Source organism: Microcaecilia unicolor, chromosome 8, assembly GCF_901765095.1.
Source record: "Microcaecilia unicolor chromosome 8, aMicUni1.1, whole genome shotgun sequence".
Lineage (NCBI taxonomy): Eukaryota > Metazoa > Chordata > Amphibia > Gymnophiona > Siphonopidae > Microcaecilia > Microcaecilia unicolor.
Window position 1 is genome coordinate 13,517,950 of NC_044038.1, and position 17,888 is coordinate 13,535,837.

The 17,888-nt window shown below is 42.8% G+C and overlaps 1 protein-coding gene across 2 annotated transcripts in view; it reads right to left on the reverse strand.

Moving 5' to 3' along the window:
• The window catches only part of FOXK1 (forkhead box K1), a 134,506-nt gene that overhangs the window by 1,263 nt on the left and 115,355 nt on the right, over positions 1 to 17,888 (reverse strand). Inside the window, exons 4-8 of one of the 2 annotated variants that reach the window (XM_030211456.1) lie at positions 17,733 to 17,879; positions 17,429 to 17,622; positions 14,529 to 14,695; positions 4,262 to 4,540; positions 1,000 to 1,230 (exon numbers count right to left, since the gene is read on the reverse strand). In XM_030211456.1, the coding sequence (XP_030067316.1) occupies positions 1,000 to 1,230; positions 4,262 to 4,540; positions 14,529 to 14,695; positions 17,429 to 17,622; positions 17,733 to 17,879 (1,018 nt within the window). Of the gene's footprint in view, positions 1 to 966; positions 1,231 to 4,261; positions 4,541 to 14,528; positions 14,696 to 17,428; positions 17,623 to 17,732; positions 17,880 to 17,888 lie in introns of both variants that reach the window. The other variant, XM_030211455.1, reaches the window with a different exon arrangement.

The following is a 17,888-nucleotide window of genomic DNA, read 5'->3' on the forward strand; positions in this document are numbered from 1 at the left end:
AAAATAAGAAACCAAAATGAAGGGGAAGAACACTATGTAAACAAATTCAACATTGAGAGGTACTGCTGCTCACTTCTTATACTTCATATTTATTTGGCATACCACTAATCATTCAAAAGAAGTCTAAGCAGTTTACAAAAGCTTCTTACTATTAAAGTACTTAAATGAAGTTCTAAGGCTGACATAATGGCAGAAGGAGAAAGATGGTGTTTCAACATGCTGTCCTGATACACCAACAAAAGAGTTACTCCTTGAAAGTAAAGTCCTGAGAGGGTAGGCAAGGAACAAGCATGGAGAAACCAGGTAAACTCTCGACTGGAGGTACACTGCTGCTGTAATATTTAAACAACAGCACTTCTCAGCAAATGAAGTGGCAGACATTCCACGGTATTTCCTTTCCATCAGCCCCTTTCTCTTTCAAAGAGGCAGAAAAGTGATGGTGGGGTGTATAGGGAGCTCAGAACATCTCTAAGTTATACCCCAGCTGCCACTTTTGTAAATTTCAGGCATGTGAAGCCTAAACCTTTACAGGCACCCCCCCCTGCTCAACTGAAGCTCAGTTACCAAAACTGGTTCAAGAGCTAATCCAAACCTTAGCAAGTACCCCACACAGCTCAACTAAAACTCTGCTGTTCAAACTGGCTCAGGAGCTATTCCAACGACTAGACCAGGAGCTGCATGGTTGTCAACCATCCACTGGAGACACAGAATACTGAGTATTCTAAGGGAGCATGATGCCCTTGAGGGGTGAATCTCAGAGAACTACTTTATTTCTGTCTCCATCTGCTGGTTGACAGACATAACCCACAGGTTCTGGACTGGTCTGGTAGTACGGACACTAAGGAAAAGACTGATCACTGAAACACCAAATAACCACCCATAATACAAATACACACGTCTATATTCTCTATTAAAATATAACTTAAAAACAAATACCCTGAATTTTAATGTGTATGGTAAACTAACCCAGGCCTGGTGTGTGTTCAAGGGACACCGTACCATATGTATTTCCACCAATGCTGTTTGTTGGAAGGGCGTGTTTCCCATTCTGTGTCACTGCTCGAACAGGAAGCTGGTGCTGCCCTAAAGTTACAGGTGTGGTTGACTGAAGAATGGTGACTGCTTGCCCAGGTACCCCTTGCGACATCTGGCTGGCTACTGTTTGGATGACTCGACTGGCAGTGGGAATGGTGGCAAATGCAATGGTTGGCTTTTCCTCCATACCTGGCACTAAAAAATAAAAATAAAAAAAGAGAAAAGAAGCAAAGAAATTATTTCTCACTTCAGGAATCTCGAAAATAATAAATAGAAAAATAATAAAATAAGTATTATCATTTTTTGTATTAATTATTATTATAACCCATGTTATTACCTGTCTTTTATTCATAAATTAAATTGAGTTTATACTTGCTTTCATGTATAATTGCACATAAAGTCTCCTATGGATTAATCCTGCAAATCCTTTATATACTCATGTAACATCATGTGTTTGTATATATATAAATGTATGTTTATATGACCCAAACGCTTTATCAAATACATAATTTTAATTTTATTGATTTTATTATTTCACATATTCAATACTTTTTACTTATCCATAATGTCTTTAATTATAATTTTGTATGTCACACTATCAGGCTTATTTTCAAAAGAGGACACCCATCTTTCGACACAAATTGGGAGATGGGCGTCCTTCTCACAAGGTCGCCCAAATCGGCATAATCGAAAGCCGATTTTGGGCGTCTTCAACTGCTTTCCGTCGCGGGGACAACCAAAGTTCACTGGGGCGTGTCGGAAGCGTAGTGAAGGCGGGACTGGGGCGTGCCTAACACATGGGCGTCCTCGACCGATAATGGAAAAAAAAGGGCGTCCCTGACGAGCATTTGGCCGACTTCACTTGGTCCACTTTTTTTTTTACGACCAAGCCTCAAAAAGGTGCCCGAACTGACCAAATGACCACCGGAGGGAATCGGGGATGACCTCCCCTTACTCCCCCCGTGGTCACCAACCCCCTTCCCATCCTAAAAAAAATTTTTTTTTAATATTTTTTGCCACCCTCAAATGTCATACCCAGCTCCATGACAGCAGTATGCAGGTCCCTGGAGCAGTTTTAGTGGGTGCAGTGCACTTCAGGCTGGCGGACCCAGGCCCACCCCCCCCCCCCCCCCCCCCCCCCGTTACACTTGTGCTGGTAAATGTAAGCCCTTCAAAACCCACCAGAAACCCACTGTACCCACATGTAGGTGCCCCCCTTCACCCCTTAGGGCTATGGTAGTGGTGTACAGTTGTGGGGAGTGGGTTTTGGGGGGCTCAGCACACAAGGTAAGGGAGTTATGTTCCTGGGAGCAATTTCTGAAGTCCACTGCAGTGCCCCCTAGGGTGCCCGGTTGGTGTCCTGGCATGTCAGGGGGACCAGAGTGCACTACGAATGCTGGCTCCTCCCACGACCAAATGGCTTGGATTTGGTCGTTTCTGAGATGGGCTTCCTCGGTTTCCATTATGGCAGAAAATCGGGGACGACCATCTCTAAGGTTGACCTAAATTTCGTGATTTGGGTGTCCCCAACCGTACTATCGAAACAAAAGATGGACGCCCATCTTGTTTCGATAATACGGGTTTCCCCGCCCCCTCGCCGGGACGTCTTACGAGGACGTCCTCAAGAAAACTTGGGCGCCCCTTTCGATTATGCCCCTCCAAGCGTTTTTACTATGCTTATGACTCATATGTTTTATCATATATTTAAACATTTAATTTCATAAATGTATATAATTTATTTATGCAATCATTTTAGATTATACACAATATATGTTCATGTCTGTTTTTATGTAGATTTACCAAGATCCCTTAGGCAGGCCTTCAGGCCGAAACACAGCCGTGTCGGGTCGGTTTTTAAGTATCTCAATAAAGACTTCTTTGTTATCCTCCTTGGATTTTCCTCACTGTCTCTTTTTTTACAGTTTAGTATGAAGAGCACTTCATAAATTAAGATGGAATTCCTTATGGACAGCCAAGGTATCTGCTGCCATTGCCCTGCTTGAAGCTGCTGAAAATCTGAAAAGACTTCTAACCCAACCCCAGCAAATGTAGTATATTTCAGGGGTAATGCTATTATAAGCTAAAATTTGTTTAAGGAGTTTTTCAATTCATGTGTTTAATTGTAATTATCCTATATAATAATTCTCACCTCCAACGTTCTGAAGCTGCCTGGGACCGTGGCTTCCGCCGGAGGTGGTCTGCTTCATGCAGTAGATGACACTGACGTCACTGGCATGGAAGCCTTGAAGAGCTAGCAGGCTCAGCGAGTCTGCTGCCTTCCCTTCTCTTCACTCTGAGCTGCGACTCTGGTCCCGCCCTTGCGGAAACAGGAAATGAGGGCGGGACCAGAGTCACAGCTCAGAGCGAAAAGAAGGGAAAGCAGCAGACTCGCTGAGCCTGCTCGCTCTTCAATGCTGCCGCCGGGACCCCGGTAAGAGAGGGGGAGAGGGGGTTTGGCGATTTTGGAGGGGGGGCAATGTGCATGTTGGAGGGGGGGAGGGAGGGGGGCTGGAACTCGGAGGGAGGACTGGAACTCGGAAGGAGGACAGAGTGAAGGACAGTGACAGAGGGAGGGAGGAAGCCATGGAAATCGGAGGGGAGGAAAGGGGGCCATGGGACTTGGAGGGGACACAGGGAGAGAGCGAGGGACAGAGCGGGGGGGGGGGGGGAGGAAAACCTTGCTAGCGCCCGTTTCCTTTCATACAGAAACGGGCCTTTTTTTTACTAGTTAAAACATAAAACGCCCCTTCACACGTTAAGGCAGGAAGATTAATCATGTCTCTCAAAGCAGTCTTCTTTTTTTTTTTTTGGCCGGGGGGGTGGGGTTTAAATCTTTTATTCCGTGGAAACAGACTGAGCCATGCATCTTCAAAAGTCAAGGGACAACAGAAACAGCATATGAAAGCATTTAAACATACTAACAGCTTCTTAATAGGATACTTCATTAAACAAATTTGTTTCCTTTTGATGACCATAGGTCTTCTTGTGACAAATGCTTTAATTTACAATTGTGCGCAAAAGCTTAGCTACTCCTTGTCAAATGTTTCAATGAATCCTAAAGTAAACAGACGCTGCCACATCCTCTATATGGTATAAAGTTGAACCCAATATCTTTGGATACGTCAACAACAACCTGACACACACCTCTAAATAATACACAATGTACTTACACTCGAAAGAAGGCAAAGAAATCAATGTTATTGTCAAGAAAAAATATTTATTCTACCTCTTGTCTCCCCGAAGCCATCAACCACTGTTCCTCGAGTTTCATGGGCACTTCCTGTTGTATTTGGATTGGCAATTATGTATCCATTAGAGCTGGCAGAACTGGTCACTACCCTGACCATGGTGACCGTGGGAGCCTGTTGCATAACATGGATTGCATGTCCAGAGGGTTGCTGGGGTGTGACTATTGAGGTTGGCATATAGGCCACTGGCTTAGCCATTAGACTGGATTGGCGAGGAGGAACTGCCATTATTACAGGCTGGGCACTAACAGGAGACCCTGAAAAACAAAACCATTATTGGCATTAGTATCCTTTAACTCAAAGTTAGAATTAAAATTTATTACATCAACTTTTCAGTTCTGGAAATCACAGTTGGTTTACCCTGAAATCGATTTAGCAGTCTGAACTTTGTCTGCAGTGACCACTGACCTGCATGCATAATGGACCACTCGGTGCAGCCCTTTAGAATTTATCTGCACTATTATGTCTGCCTTGGTCTAAAGCCACTGATCCCTTTGAAGACTAAGAGAATTCAAGCTAGATCAGAATATATTTTGTAGATGTTTAACAACAAAACAAAACTTGAATCAGAAAAAGGTTTCTTCATACTGTGCATCTCATAGCAATTGCATATAAATAGTTTCAAGAAAGCAATTATTTTGTCTGGAGTTCTGCAGGATATTGTTAACATTAAGAGCAGGGGACTTCTGGGTGGGAGAACGGCCAGGCCTCTAAAGCAGATATGTTTTACCTTGTCGTTGGAAGAATGCTCAAACAATGTAAGATAAAAGCTACTAAAACTAAAGGAATACAAGCTGCCAAAGCACATATAGTAACATAGTAGATGACGGCAGAAAAAGACCTGCACGGTCCATCCAGTCTGCCCAACAAGATAACTCATATTTGCTGCTTTTTGTGTATACCCTACTTTGATTTGTACCTGTGCTCTTCAGGGCACAGACCGTATAAGTCTGCCCAGCACTATCCCCGCCTCCCAACCACCAGCCCCAACTCCCAAAAACCGGCTCTGGCACAGGCACAGACCGTATAAGTCTGCCCAGCACTATCCTCACCTCCCAACCACCAGCCCTGCCTCCCAACCACCGGCTCTGGCACAGACCGTATAAGTCTGTCCAGCACTATCCCCGACTCCCAACCACCAGCCCCGCCTCCCGATCTTGACTAAGCTCCTGAGGATCCATTCCTTCGGCACAGGATTCCTTTATGCTTATCCCACGCATGTTTGAATTCCGTTACCGTTTTCATTTCCACCACCTCCCGCGGGAGGGCATTCCAAGCATCCACTACTCTCTCCGTGAAAAAATACTTCCTGACATTTTTCTTGAGTCTGCCCCCCTATGAAGGGTAAAGATGCTCTGGAGGGTGAGGCCTTTGTGTTGCTGGGGTCTGCCAAAGGAAAATGAAGGCCTTATGTTACCAGACAGCAATATAGAACCACTTTAGAAAGAAATCAAACCCCAAACTGGAGATTTTACAAATTGTGGTCAGCAAGTTTGAAGAAAAATTCAAACTGCTGACTGCCCAAGTAGAAGAGGCAGGCGGCCACATTAGTGAGCTTGAAGACAGGCAAAAGTCAAAGATCTAATGTTTGCAAAAGCAGTTCAATATCATGAGAGAGAAACTCAAGGATCAAGAGAACAGGAATATGGGCTTGAATATTAGGATTTATGGGATCCCAGAGGGGAGGAAGGATTGGATGTCAAAGTATGTTTGTGAGTTACTACAGACTTGCTGTATCTCTTTACAAAACAGGGATTGCTCACACAGAACTCACCCAAACCCAGCTAAAGTGAAACAGTATCCATCAGTAGTCATTGCCAAGCTGCTATAATGTGAAGAGATGGAATATGTGGTAAGAATCCAGGAAACTAAGCTATGTGACACTTAACCAGCAGAAAATCTCGATCTTTGCAGACCTTTGTACGGAGACCACACACAAATGGAAAAAGTTCATACAAAAACAAAAAGAAGAAAGGGGTAGACCAATGTGATTCCAATGCAAGTGGGTTATTGATGAGTAATTGCTAAAAGTGACTCGACATAGCCCTGCATTTTGGCACCCAATGTGCCTGCCTCAGGAGTCACAAGTACATAAATGTTGCCACATTAGGACAGACTGAAGGTCCATCAAGCCGAGCATCCTGTTTCCAACAGTGGTCAATCCAGGTTACAAGTACCTGGCAAGATTCCAAAACAGTACAATATATTTTATGCTGCTTATCCTAGAATTAAGCAGTGGATTTTCCCCAAGTTAATTTTAATAATGGCTTATGGACTTTTCTTTTAGGAAGCTATCCAAACCTTTTTTAAACCCAGCTAAGCTAACCGCTTTTACCACATTCTCTGGCAACGAATTCCAGAGTTTAATTACACATTGAGTGAAGAAATATTTTCTCCTATTCATTTTAAATCTACTACTTTGTAGCTTCATTGCATGCTCCCTAGTCCTAGTATTTTTGGAAAGAGTAGACAAGTGATTCACATCTATCCATTCCACTCCACTCATTTTATAGATCTCTATCATAACTCCCTTCGGCTGTGTTTCTCCAAGCTGAAGAGTCCTAGCCTCGTTAGCCTTTCCTCATAGGGAAGTTGTCCCATCCCCTTTATCATTTTCGTCTAATTCCACTATATCTTTTTTGAGATACGGTGCCCAGAATTGAACACAATATTCGAGGTGCAGTCGCACCATGGAGCGATACAAAGGCATTATAACATCCTCATTTTTGTTTTCCATTCCTTTCCTAATAATACCTAACATTCTATTTGCTCTCTCTCACCGAACACTGAGCAGAGGGTTTCAACGCATCATCAACAATGACAACTAGATCCCTTTCCTGGTTGGTGACTCCTAATGTGGAACCTTGCATCACATAACTATACATAGTAAGTTACAGCAGATAAAGACCTGAATGGTCCATCCAGCCTGCCCAACAGTTTGGGTTCCTCTTTATCACATGCATCACTTTACACTTGCTCACAATAAACGTCATTTGCCATTTAGATGCCCAGTCTCATAAGGCCACCCTTGTAATTTTTCACAATCTTCTTGTGATTTAACAACTTTGAATAACTGTGTTGTCAGCAAACTTAATTACCTCACTAGTTACTCCCATCTGTAGATCATTTATAAATATGTTAAAAAGCAGCAGTTCCAGCACAGACCCCTGGGGAACCCCACTATCTACCCTTCTCCATTGAGAATACTGATCATTTAACCCAACTCTCTGTTTTCTATCTTAACCAGTTTTTAATCCACAACAGAACACTACCTCCTATCCCATGATTCTCCAATTTTCTCTGGAGACTTTCATGAAGTACTTTTGTCAAATGCCTTTTGAAAATTCAGATACACAATATTGAGCAGCTCACCTTTATCCACGCTTGTTCACCCCTTCAAAGAAATGTAATAGATTGGTAAGGCAAGATTTCCCTTCACTAAATCCATGTTGGCTTTGTCTCATTAATCCACGGATTTGAATATGCTCTGTAATTTTGTTCTTTATAACAGCCTCTACCATTTTGCCCGGTTTTGATGTCAGGCTTACCCGGTCTATAATTTCCCGGATCACCACTTGGATCTATTTCAAAAATCGGCATTAAAGTGGCCACCCTCCAATCTTCCGGTACCATGCTTGATTTTAAAGATACATTACATATTATTAACAATAGTTCTGCAAGTTCATTTTTCAATTCTATCAGTACTCGGGAATGAATACCATTCAGTCCAGGCAATTTTCTACTCTTCAAATGTCAAACTGCACCATTACATCTTCCATGTTTAGAGATTTCATTCAGTTTCTCTGACTCATCAGCTTTGAATACCATTTCTGGCACTGGTATCTCTCCCAAATTTTCCTCGGTGACCGAAGCAAAGAATTCATTTAATCTCTCCACTATGGCTTTGTCTTCCCTGGGTGCCCCTTTTACCCCTCGGTCATCTAGCAGTGTGATTCTTTTGCCGGTTTCTTGCTTTTAATATACATAAAAAAGTAATTACTATGTGAGTTTGACTCCAACACAATCTTTTTTTCCAAAAAGTCCCTCTTTGCCTTCCTTATCACCGCTTTCCATTTGACTTGCCATTCCTTATGCTGTTTCTCATTTTCAGTCAGATCCTTCTTCCATTTTCTGAAGGATTTTCTTTTCGCTCTAATAGCTTCCTTCACCTCACTTTTTAACCATGCCGGCTGTCGTTTGGTCTTCCTCCCTCCTTTTTTAATACACGGAATATATTTGGCCTGGGCTTCCAGGATGGTATTTTTGAACAGCATCCACGCCTGATGTAAAGTTTTGACCTTTGCAGCCGCTCCTCTAATTTTTTTTCACCATTCTTCTCATTTTATCATAGTCTCCTTTTTGAAAGTTAAATGCTAACGTATTGGATAGCCTGTGTATACTTACTCCAAAGCAAAAATCAAATCTGATCATATTATGATCACTGTTATCAAGTGGCCCCATCATCATTACCTCCTGCACCAGATCATGTGATCCACTAAGGACTAGATCTAGAATTTTTCCTTCTCCTGTCTGCTCCTGTACCAGCTGCTCCATAAAGCAATCCTTGATTTCATCAAGGAATTTCACCTCCCTAGCATGCCTTGATGTTACATTTACCCAGTCAATATCGGGGTAATTGAAATCACCCATTATTATTGTATTTCCCAGTTTGTTAGCCTCCCTAATTTCTGATAACATTTCTACATCCATCTGTTCATCCTGGCCAGGTGGATGGTAGTACACTTCTATCACTATCCTTTTCCCCTTAACACATGGAATTTCAATCCATAGGGATTCCAAGATGTGTTTTGTCTCCTGCAGAATTTTCAATCTATTTGATTCAAGGACTTCCTTAACCTACAATGCTACCCCTCCACCAATTTGATCCACCCTATCACTACGATATAATTTGTACCCTGCTATGACATCGTCCCACTGGTTATCCTCCTACCATCAGATCTCAGAGATGCCTATTATATCTAATTTTAGTAAAATATATTCTAACTCTCCCATCTTATTTGTTAAGCTTCTGGCATTCGCATATAGACATTTCAAACTATGTTTGTTGTTCCAATTTACATCTTGCATAGTAGTTGACAGTGAATTTGCAGTCTTTTTCTTTAAAGACATTTAGAGGCTCATTTTCAAAGCACATAGACTTACAAAGTTACACAGGTTACTACGGAGCTTTGTAAGTCTATGCGCTTTGAAAATGAGCACTCTGGTCTACTATGGTCTCTACTGCAACCTCACTATCAGGACACCCTATCTTCCCTGTTTTGGTGATATCTTTGAAAGATACCTTGTTCCGAACCATGCACTTTTGAATGACTGTCGGTCTTCCCCCAGTTTCTAGTTTAAAAGTTGCTCTATCTCCTTTTTAAGTTCCGATGCCATTAGCTTGGTCCCACCCTGGTTGAGGTGGAGCCCATCATTTTGGAACAGGCTCTCTCTTCCCAGAAAGTTGCCCAGTTCCTTACAAATCTAAAACCCTCATCCCTGCACCATCACCTCATCCACGCATTGAGATTTTGGAGCTCTGCCTGCCTCTTGGACCCTGCGTGTGAACGGGGGAGCACTTCTGAAAATGCTACCCTAGAGGTTCTGGATTTGAGCTTTCTACGAGCCTAAATTTGGCTTCCAGAACCTCCCTCCCACATTTTATGTCATTGGTACCCACATGAACCAAGACAGCCGGCTTCTCCCCAGCACTAAAATCCTATCTAGGTGATGCGTGAGGTCCGCCACCTTTGCACCAGGCAAGCTAGTGATCAGGCAATCCTCACATCCACAAGTCACCCAGTTATCTACATGCCTAAAAATCAAATCACCAACTACAACAGCCATCCTAACCCCTCCCCTCCTGGAGAGACAGCCTCGATGCAAGAGAATATTGCATCCCCTGGTAGGCTGGTCCTGTCTATAGAACTACTTCCAGCTTCACCAAGGTGATGCTCTCCTTTTACAAGACCTCCCTCCTCCACGGCAGCATAGGGGCTGCCAAACTGGAGGTGGGACTTCTCTACAATGTCCCTGTAGACCTCCTCTATGTACTTTCTCTCTCTCTCTCAGCTCCTCCGCTATTCTAACCTCAACAGAACAGACTCATTCTGACAGCTAGGAGCTCTTTGCATCAAGCACACAAATATAACCTCTCACCAACTGGGCACAAAAGACTGGATAGCACACTCTTGCTGCTGGACTGCTGTCTGCATCTTAGTAATATAGAGTTGTTTAATTAAAACTTCTTAAGATACTAGGGATATCAGATAATATAAAGAACCTTAAGATTATATGGTATAATATGTAATTTATTTAGTGTTTGCTTCTCAGAAACTAATTAAATGTAATTAAAACTCTAATGCAAATTATCCTCTTGTTGTCCTAATTAGAATAATTGACTGTAAATGAAGAGTTGAGCTAGGGGTGGGTGGGAATTAGGACTCAACTTGGCCCTTCTAGATTCTTAACGCTGTCTTAACGTTGTGGCAGAAAATCCAGGTTTTTAAACTATGGGGGAAAAGGTATGAAGACTAGTTAATAAAGTCTGCTTTTTTTTTTTTAATTCTGTGTTTATCAATAACCTACAATTCCTCTTTTAAACCCAATCTTTAAGTTAAAAAGCACACAGCAAAATAATGTCACCCATAGAAATGTCATCTTCTCTCTGAACTTCTCCAAAGTCAAGCATATATTTTTCAGCAACAAATGATGAACAAGGGACAATAAGAATGTGTCCACTAAAACAACATCAAAGGTACTGACGGATTGACCTTAGGTAAATAGAGTGTCAAAGCATGCCCTCATCCAATCTGGGTCAACAGAAACAAAAAGCAGGGTGGACTTTCTATGGGCTTTAGTCCACTTAGGATAGAAGGCCAAGGCTTTCTTGCAGTCCAAAGAAAACAGTGCACTTTCACCATTATGGGCATGCAGTTTTGGAATAAAAGCTGGAAAAACTATTGACTAGGTAAGGTGAAATTCTGACATAACTTTAGGAAGGATCTTTGGATGAGTGCACAGAATCACCCTATTGTTAAAACAGTGCAAAGTGGATCAGTGACTAGGGCTTGGAGCTCACCAATCCTGCATGCTGAAATAATAAGACCTTCCAGGTCGGGTAGTTCAAGTGACAGCTAGATAAGAACACTGAGGTCCCATGACACTGTGCAAGGCTTGATGACTTTCTCCATGAGGAATGATTCAATATGGAAGCAGACACTCCTGTTGCAATGAAGTGTCCATCCATACGCATCAACCCCCCTCCATCAAAATACCCCTCAATCAATGCTTTCTCTAGAACCTGCAAACTATGAACACCAGGACCATAGATCAGTCCAACTCCAAAGCCTGAGAGCAAAACTCAAATCCACCCCGAATATCCATCACAATTGCTGTAAGCTTCCCTCTCCAGAATGCCTGTATTTCAATTTTAGACCACCTCGAATCATTCTCAAGGTTCTCCACTAAAGCTCAATTCTCTCAGGGCCCCTGCAGTGAGTCAGCCTGCAACTGTATCTTTTTTAAACCTAGATATGCTAACCACTTACCACATCCTCCGGCAAGTTTCAGAGCTTGACTATTCTTTGAGTGAAAAAATATTTCCTCGTATCTGTTTTAAAAGTATTTCCACGTAATTTCATCAAATGTCCCTGGTCTTTGTACTTTTTGAAAATATGGAAATTGATTCACTTTTACCTGTTTTACACCACTCAGGATTTTGTACACCTCAATCATATTATTCCTCAGCCGTCTCTTTTCCAATATGAAAAGCCCTTTAGCCTTTTGTCATATGGGAGCAGTTCTATCCCTTTTATCATTTTGGTCGCTCTTTGAACCTTTTTCTAATTCCACTGTATCTTTTTTTAGATAAAGCGACGAGAATTGAACGCAATACTTCAAATTTCCTCCACCCACACACCTACTTCTGCCACTTTTTATTATGCAATTTTAATCATACATTCCAAGTATACGTTGTAGAGAAATAGGGCAACATATCAAAATCTAAACAGGAAAAAAAGTGTAATAGAGCATAAACTTAATCAAAGAAATCATCCCAAAAATCTACAATATTAGGATATCAAGATTACAGCATAGGGAGATTAACAGAAGGCAAATTAAAAAAAAAATGGAATAAGCCCACGTTAAATCAAAGATTCAGTACATATATTACTCTAGAGGACCAAAATCAGCTGTAACAAGAGGTAGGCTGCTGCCCAAAGATAACCTCATAGTTACTAAAAAAGGTCAAAAGCTGCATCGGGGAAAACGTATTTATGCAAATGAAGGGTAACCAAGCATTTATACAAAAACTGTAGAAAAAAAGCATCCCGCAGCTGTTCCATTCCTGGCTTTAACAAAAATTGTCTCTTCCTCTTCTGAGTTTCCTTTGAATCATCTAGGAACACCCCAAATTTCATAGTTAGAAATAACTTCTAGCAATGTTGGAAATAAATCTTCAGAGCCATATCCCTTTCCAAAACTGATTCACTAATGTAGCAGCGATACTATCTATATCAAATCCAGCCAGTGTTTGCAAAGATCCCCCAACATCCAGAATTTGATCAGATTCCAAATTATTAGGCCTTTTTGTATCTAGACTCTCAAATTGCAAATACAACGCTGATATACGAGAAAAGTCTCTCAGATGAAATATCCAACACCTCGTTCAAATATTTCTGCAACATGTCTTTTGGTGTAACTTTTTGCAACACACAGAAAATTCAAGAATCAGAAAACTTCCTACTCCTTGTATTATTTTCCAAGCTTTCAACTTTAGTTCTCCAATTCCCAAGATCTAAACTGTATCTGTTTAAAGGGATCGGTTTCTTGATTCATCCACCAGGCCAACAGTTTGTGGTATCAGAATGGTGATCCAAATTATTTCAAAGAGCAGTAATCTCTCACGATAAATCATTCACAAAGCCACTTCAATCACTTTCACTCCCCCTGGACTTAGGCATGACATCATGCTCCACTGAATCATCAGGATCTCCTACGCTCCAAGCTACTCCCAGCAGGGCTATAGATCCCTCCCATCTAAGTCTCTGCTCATGTCACATAAGAATCTATGGGAACTGAGGCTAGATTTCTCCCTGGTTTCCTGCTTTTCCACTTGCCCATAGCAGGTAAAACTTCCAGAAGGCTGATCCCACTTTCTCTACGGATACCGACCATGACCTTCCTTGGTGCCTGGCCAAATTATCACGATGTGTTTTCAGACGTCCGCAATCCACTTTTTAAGGTCCTCTTTTCATGATCACTGCTTGCACTGCCTACTTCAGACTGCGATTCAGATGTCTCCAAAGAATGCAGCACTACCAGTTCCCAACTGCTTTTGCTGCTCACTTTGGCCCACCTGTCATACACTGATCAGAATGCCTCGAGGGTCTTCTCTGGAGACATAGCTCCTATCCTGGAATGACAATGTCATAACAAAACTCTGTAAGCCACATTGAGCCTGCAAATAGGTGGGAAAATGTGGGATACAAATGCAATAAATAAAATAAATAATGATTGGATTCCAGGCAGAAACTGGGTCTCAAGCCAATTTCTCCTTTTCTAAGGGAGGGTTTTGTTAAACCATTCACATGGTGTTCTCTTACACAGCAGCCATTTCCCCCTCTCCAGTAGTTTTCTGTTTCAATATCTTCCTTCCAGTGACAAATTTGAATGCACTGTTATTACTATTGCCTAGCAGTCCAATCACCATGTCTTGTGTATCAATTTAAAACAGCCTATAGTCAATCTAATATAAAACAGATAAAATGTATTTTATATTTTATACTTGTGAATTGTCTTGTAAACCCCCCTCATAAGCTAATCGGAAGAGAGTTTTACAAGCAACTGTGAAGACAGGGTTTGGGGTGTAGATGTACAAATTATCTCATACTTAAAGTAGTTCAATCAAGGCCTAAATTTCCAAAAATTTCCCAAAGCGCCCCCTCCCCCAATTCCTAATGGCATCCTATCTCGGAAATGGAGGAAGACATGAAGGTCCCTATTCAGAGAATTCTCTTCCCTCTTTCCCAGTGCAACAGTGCCACTACATACCATTCTTCCAGTCTGAACAATGTTAATACCAAGAGCAAGTATTTTCCTGTGAAGTCAGAAGAGACTTGTGGTATCGAAACAGTTAGTGAAAATATTTACCAAAGTTGAATTCCAGGCAGCTCTGACTGAATTTAAGCCCTATGGTCTACCACCATTCCACCATATTTCTCTTGCAAAATGAAGGATATTTACCAGGTGCACTCTGAGAATACCGATACTCTGGGACAGATGCTAACTTTGATCCAAAATCATGGTCATGCTGAACAGGTGAGCCTTCACGGGACAGGCACTCAGGTGTCTGTAAGCCACTAGAATGAGGGGACATCAGACCTGGATGAGTTGGTGAGGCAGGAGCACTCCTGAAATGCACAAAAAATATACAGTATGAACATTTCACAAAAAAAAGCATGGGTTCAATGCTAAATACATATATACTCAGGAATAATTTCACCCAATATATCACTGGCCTTTTGTAAAAACAATTCAGAGGAGGGGTGGTGGAAAGAAAGGATTACCAGTACTAGGACAGGGATGGTGGAAGGGAGAGTGGCAACAGTAAAAGGAGAGCTTTCCCAGATAGGTTTTGTTCCCTTATTCCTGCCTCCCAAACAGGACTCAGCTCTGATCAGGAAAGAGCTGCAGAGCCTGTGGGGCTCTCAATAAATTTTCAGGATACCCACAATGAACATATAAGAGATAAATTGCATGCAATGGAGGCAAATTCAGCTTGTGCAAATTCATTAGAGAACTCCTGGAAACTTAACTAGCTAGATGTATCCTGAGGGCTGAATTGAGAACCCCTAACCTAGAACCATAGCTGTCAAAAGGCGGAAAACAGGGACTACCGTGAAAAAGTGTCAAGGAAGCAGATCATTACTGCTAGCCTGGACCCAAGAGTTCAGGGGAACTGGAGAAGTTGTAAGCTTTCCCCAGGATGAGAACGCCACTGCCACGCCACCTAATACTGAGTGAGCAGCTCAGTGGTACAGGACTGGAGCCATTTTGACGGGTAAAACTCATAGGGAGCTAACACAGCTGTGAGCCAGGAAAAAAGGTGTATCCAAGTGTGGAGGACAGAGGGAGAGAGATTTGTTCAAGGTGAATTGGTAATGCATCAGATTTGTGCAGAAGATTTGCATATTTGCACTACCATTGAAGAAATAGTAGTGTTGACATGTCTTCCAGGAAGGCATTGTACCAAATTAACTTGTCCTAATGTTAGACAGCTAAGTTTCTGTTATACATCACTGTAGCCCAGATGCCCAAAACTCCAGTGCTGTTCCGAACAGCTCCATAAAAATACCGCAGAACAGAGCAAAAGCACTCCCTAATGTTCAACACTAATGAGATGCAAATATAGGCACGCTCATGGCACCGAGCATTAGGGAGTTTGTCAGGAGGATTGTGCTCGGCACATGTGCAGGAGTCCCGTGGTAAGCTCGACTCCTGTTCACACGCGCCTGGCAAAACACGAACCTAAAGCACATATTGGTGCCTGTTTTCTGTGGCCTAAATATAAGCTTTTTATTTATTTATTTTTAGCTTGGACACTTAACTGCAGGAAACAGATGCCAATGTGTGCTTTCACAGGCTTCCTTCTGCTTTCAAAAGCAATCACAACTGGCAGAATTTGAAGAAGGGATTTCTTATGATTCTAAAACCTCTTCTACCGTGTTTCCCCGAATATAAGACACTGTCTTATATTAATTTTTGCGCCCAAAAAGGCGCTAGGTCTTATTTTCAGGGGATGTCTTAGTATTTCGGGGAAACACGGTTGGCCCGCCCACCTTCCCTCCGTCGCTCCTGCAACTACCGGTAACCCCCCACCCGAGGTCACCCCCCCCCCCAACCTGAGATGGCGCTCCCACCCGAAGTCGCCGGACCCCACCCCCCTCCGTCGCTCCGAAACTACCTGAACTTAAGCCTCCTTTCACTTTCCTTCCAGTTCACAGCAAGCAGCAGGAGGGCAGGCCACTCCTTCCTTCCGTGTCCCGCCCTCGCCTGACGTAACGTAACGTCAGGCCAGGGTGGGGCATGGAAGGAAGGAGAGGCCTGCCCTGCCCTGCTGCTCCTGCGAACTGGAAGGAAAGTGAAAGGAGGCTTAAGTTCAGGTTAGTTTCGGAGCGACGGAGGGGGGTGGGGTCCGGCGACTTCGGGTGGGGGCGCCATCTCGGGTGGGGGGGCGACCTCGGGTGGGGGGTTAGTTTCGGAGCGACGGAGTGGAGGCCCGGCGATCTCGGGGGGGGGGGCACCCTACTTACCGGTAAAAGAAAAACTTTGCTAGGCCTTACTTTCGGGGGAGGCCTTATATTTTCCAAGGGCACCAAAAACCTCGGTAGGTCTTATTTTATGGGGATACCCTATTTTCAGGGAAACACGGTAGAGTTATTTTTTTGCAGCAGTAAGGCAGTTTTGTTTTGGGTGGGAACACAAAATGATCTAATTTCCATGAGTTTGACTATATTAGCACGCTACTTGCGCTGTTCGTCTGTGCGCTCGTTTGTTCCTGTGCTCCCGGCCTCTGAACAATCTGTGCAGGTAAATGTGGGTGCTAGTCCAGCGCTAATGGGTTGCGGGCTGTGACATATTTCTTAGCACCTCCTCTGAGGAGGGAAACATCTGAGATGAACAATGAATGGGTAATGGTGTAGGGGACTTTGAATAGCTCTCCCCCCCCTCCTAAGAGACACTTGGAACCTGTAAATGCAAAAACTTGTTCTGTACCCTATCAAATACAGCTTGCCATTCAGAGCGGTTCACCAGGGATCAGCTACTTACAGATGCACACAAACAGGCTAATTATAAGTTATAACTCCTTTGGAAGTATTATGCTTCCTATAGTCCCTACTTGAGTGTTCCTGGGTATTACAAGTCTCCCCCATAAAACTTTAAGGTATTCTATAGGAATCAGCATACACAGACTAACAGACTATGGTATTTCCTGTTCTCATAAGTATTCCTTTCCATATAAAGGTTACGTAAAATTAGCCCCACTTACAAAACAGCAGAATAAGGCTCCCTGCGACTACTATATATATATATATTTTTTTTTTCTTTTTTTTAATCTAACAGTGCATACAAGGTGTCTTTACCTAGAGGAAAGCGGTCCAAAAGGGGTCCGAAAGCAGGACACCCCCCTCTGTCTCCGTTTACGGAATGCCTGCTCCACTAATTTCACTTCTGATGCAGGGTCAATGCGCCAGAAGGAACCTTTCCCAGGCTCTTCTTGGGAACGTGGAACTTTGATAAAGTAGCGATTCAAGGACAGGTTGTGCCGGATGGAATTCTGCAAGAGGCAGAGACCTAAACAGATTATTACACGGCCATGCTGATCCAGCTTTTTTGCCAAAACTTAGGTGGGCCTTTACCTCCTATACAGGTTGAAAACGTTCTTACCTGCCAGCCTTTGTCAGCCGTCCTGTAATATGGATAATTCTTGGTGATATGCGCATAGATTCCACTTAGTGTTAACTGTCTATCCTGAGCTGAAGAGATGGCCTGTACTATTAGCTGAGCATATGAATATGGTGGCTTCGATTCATCCTACAGAAA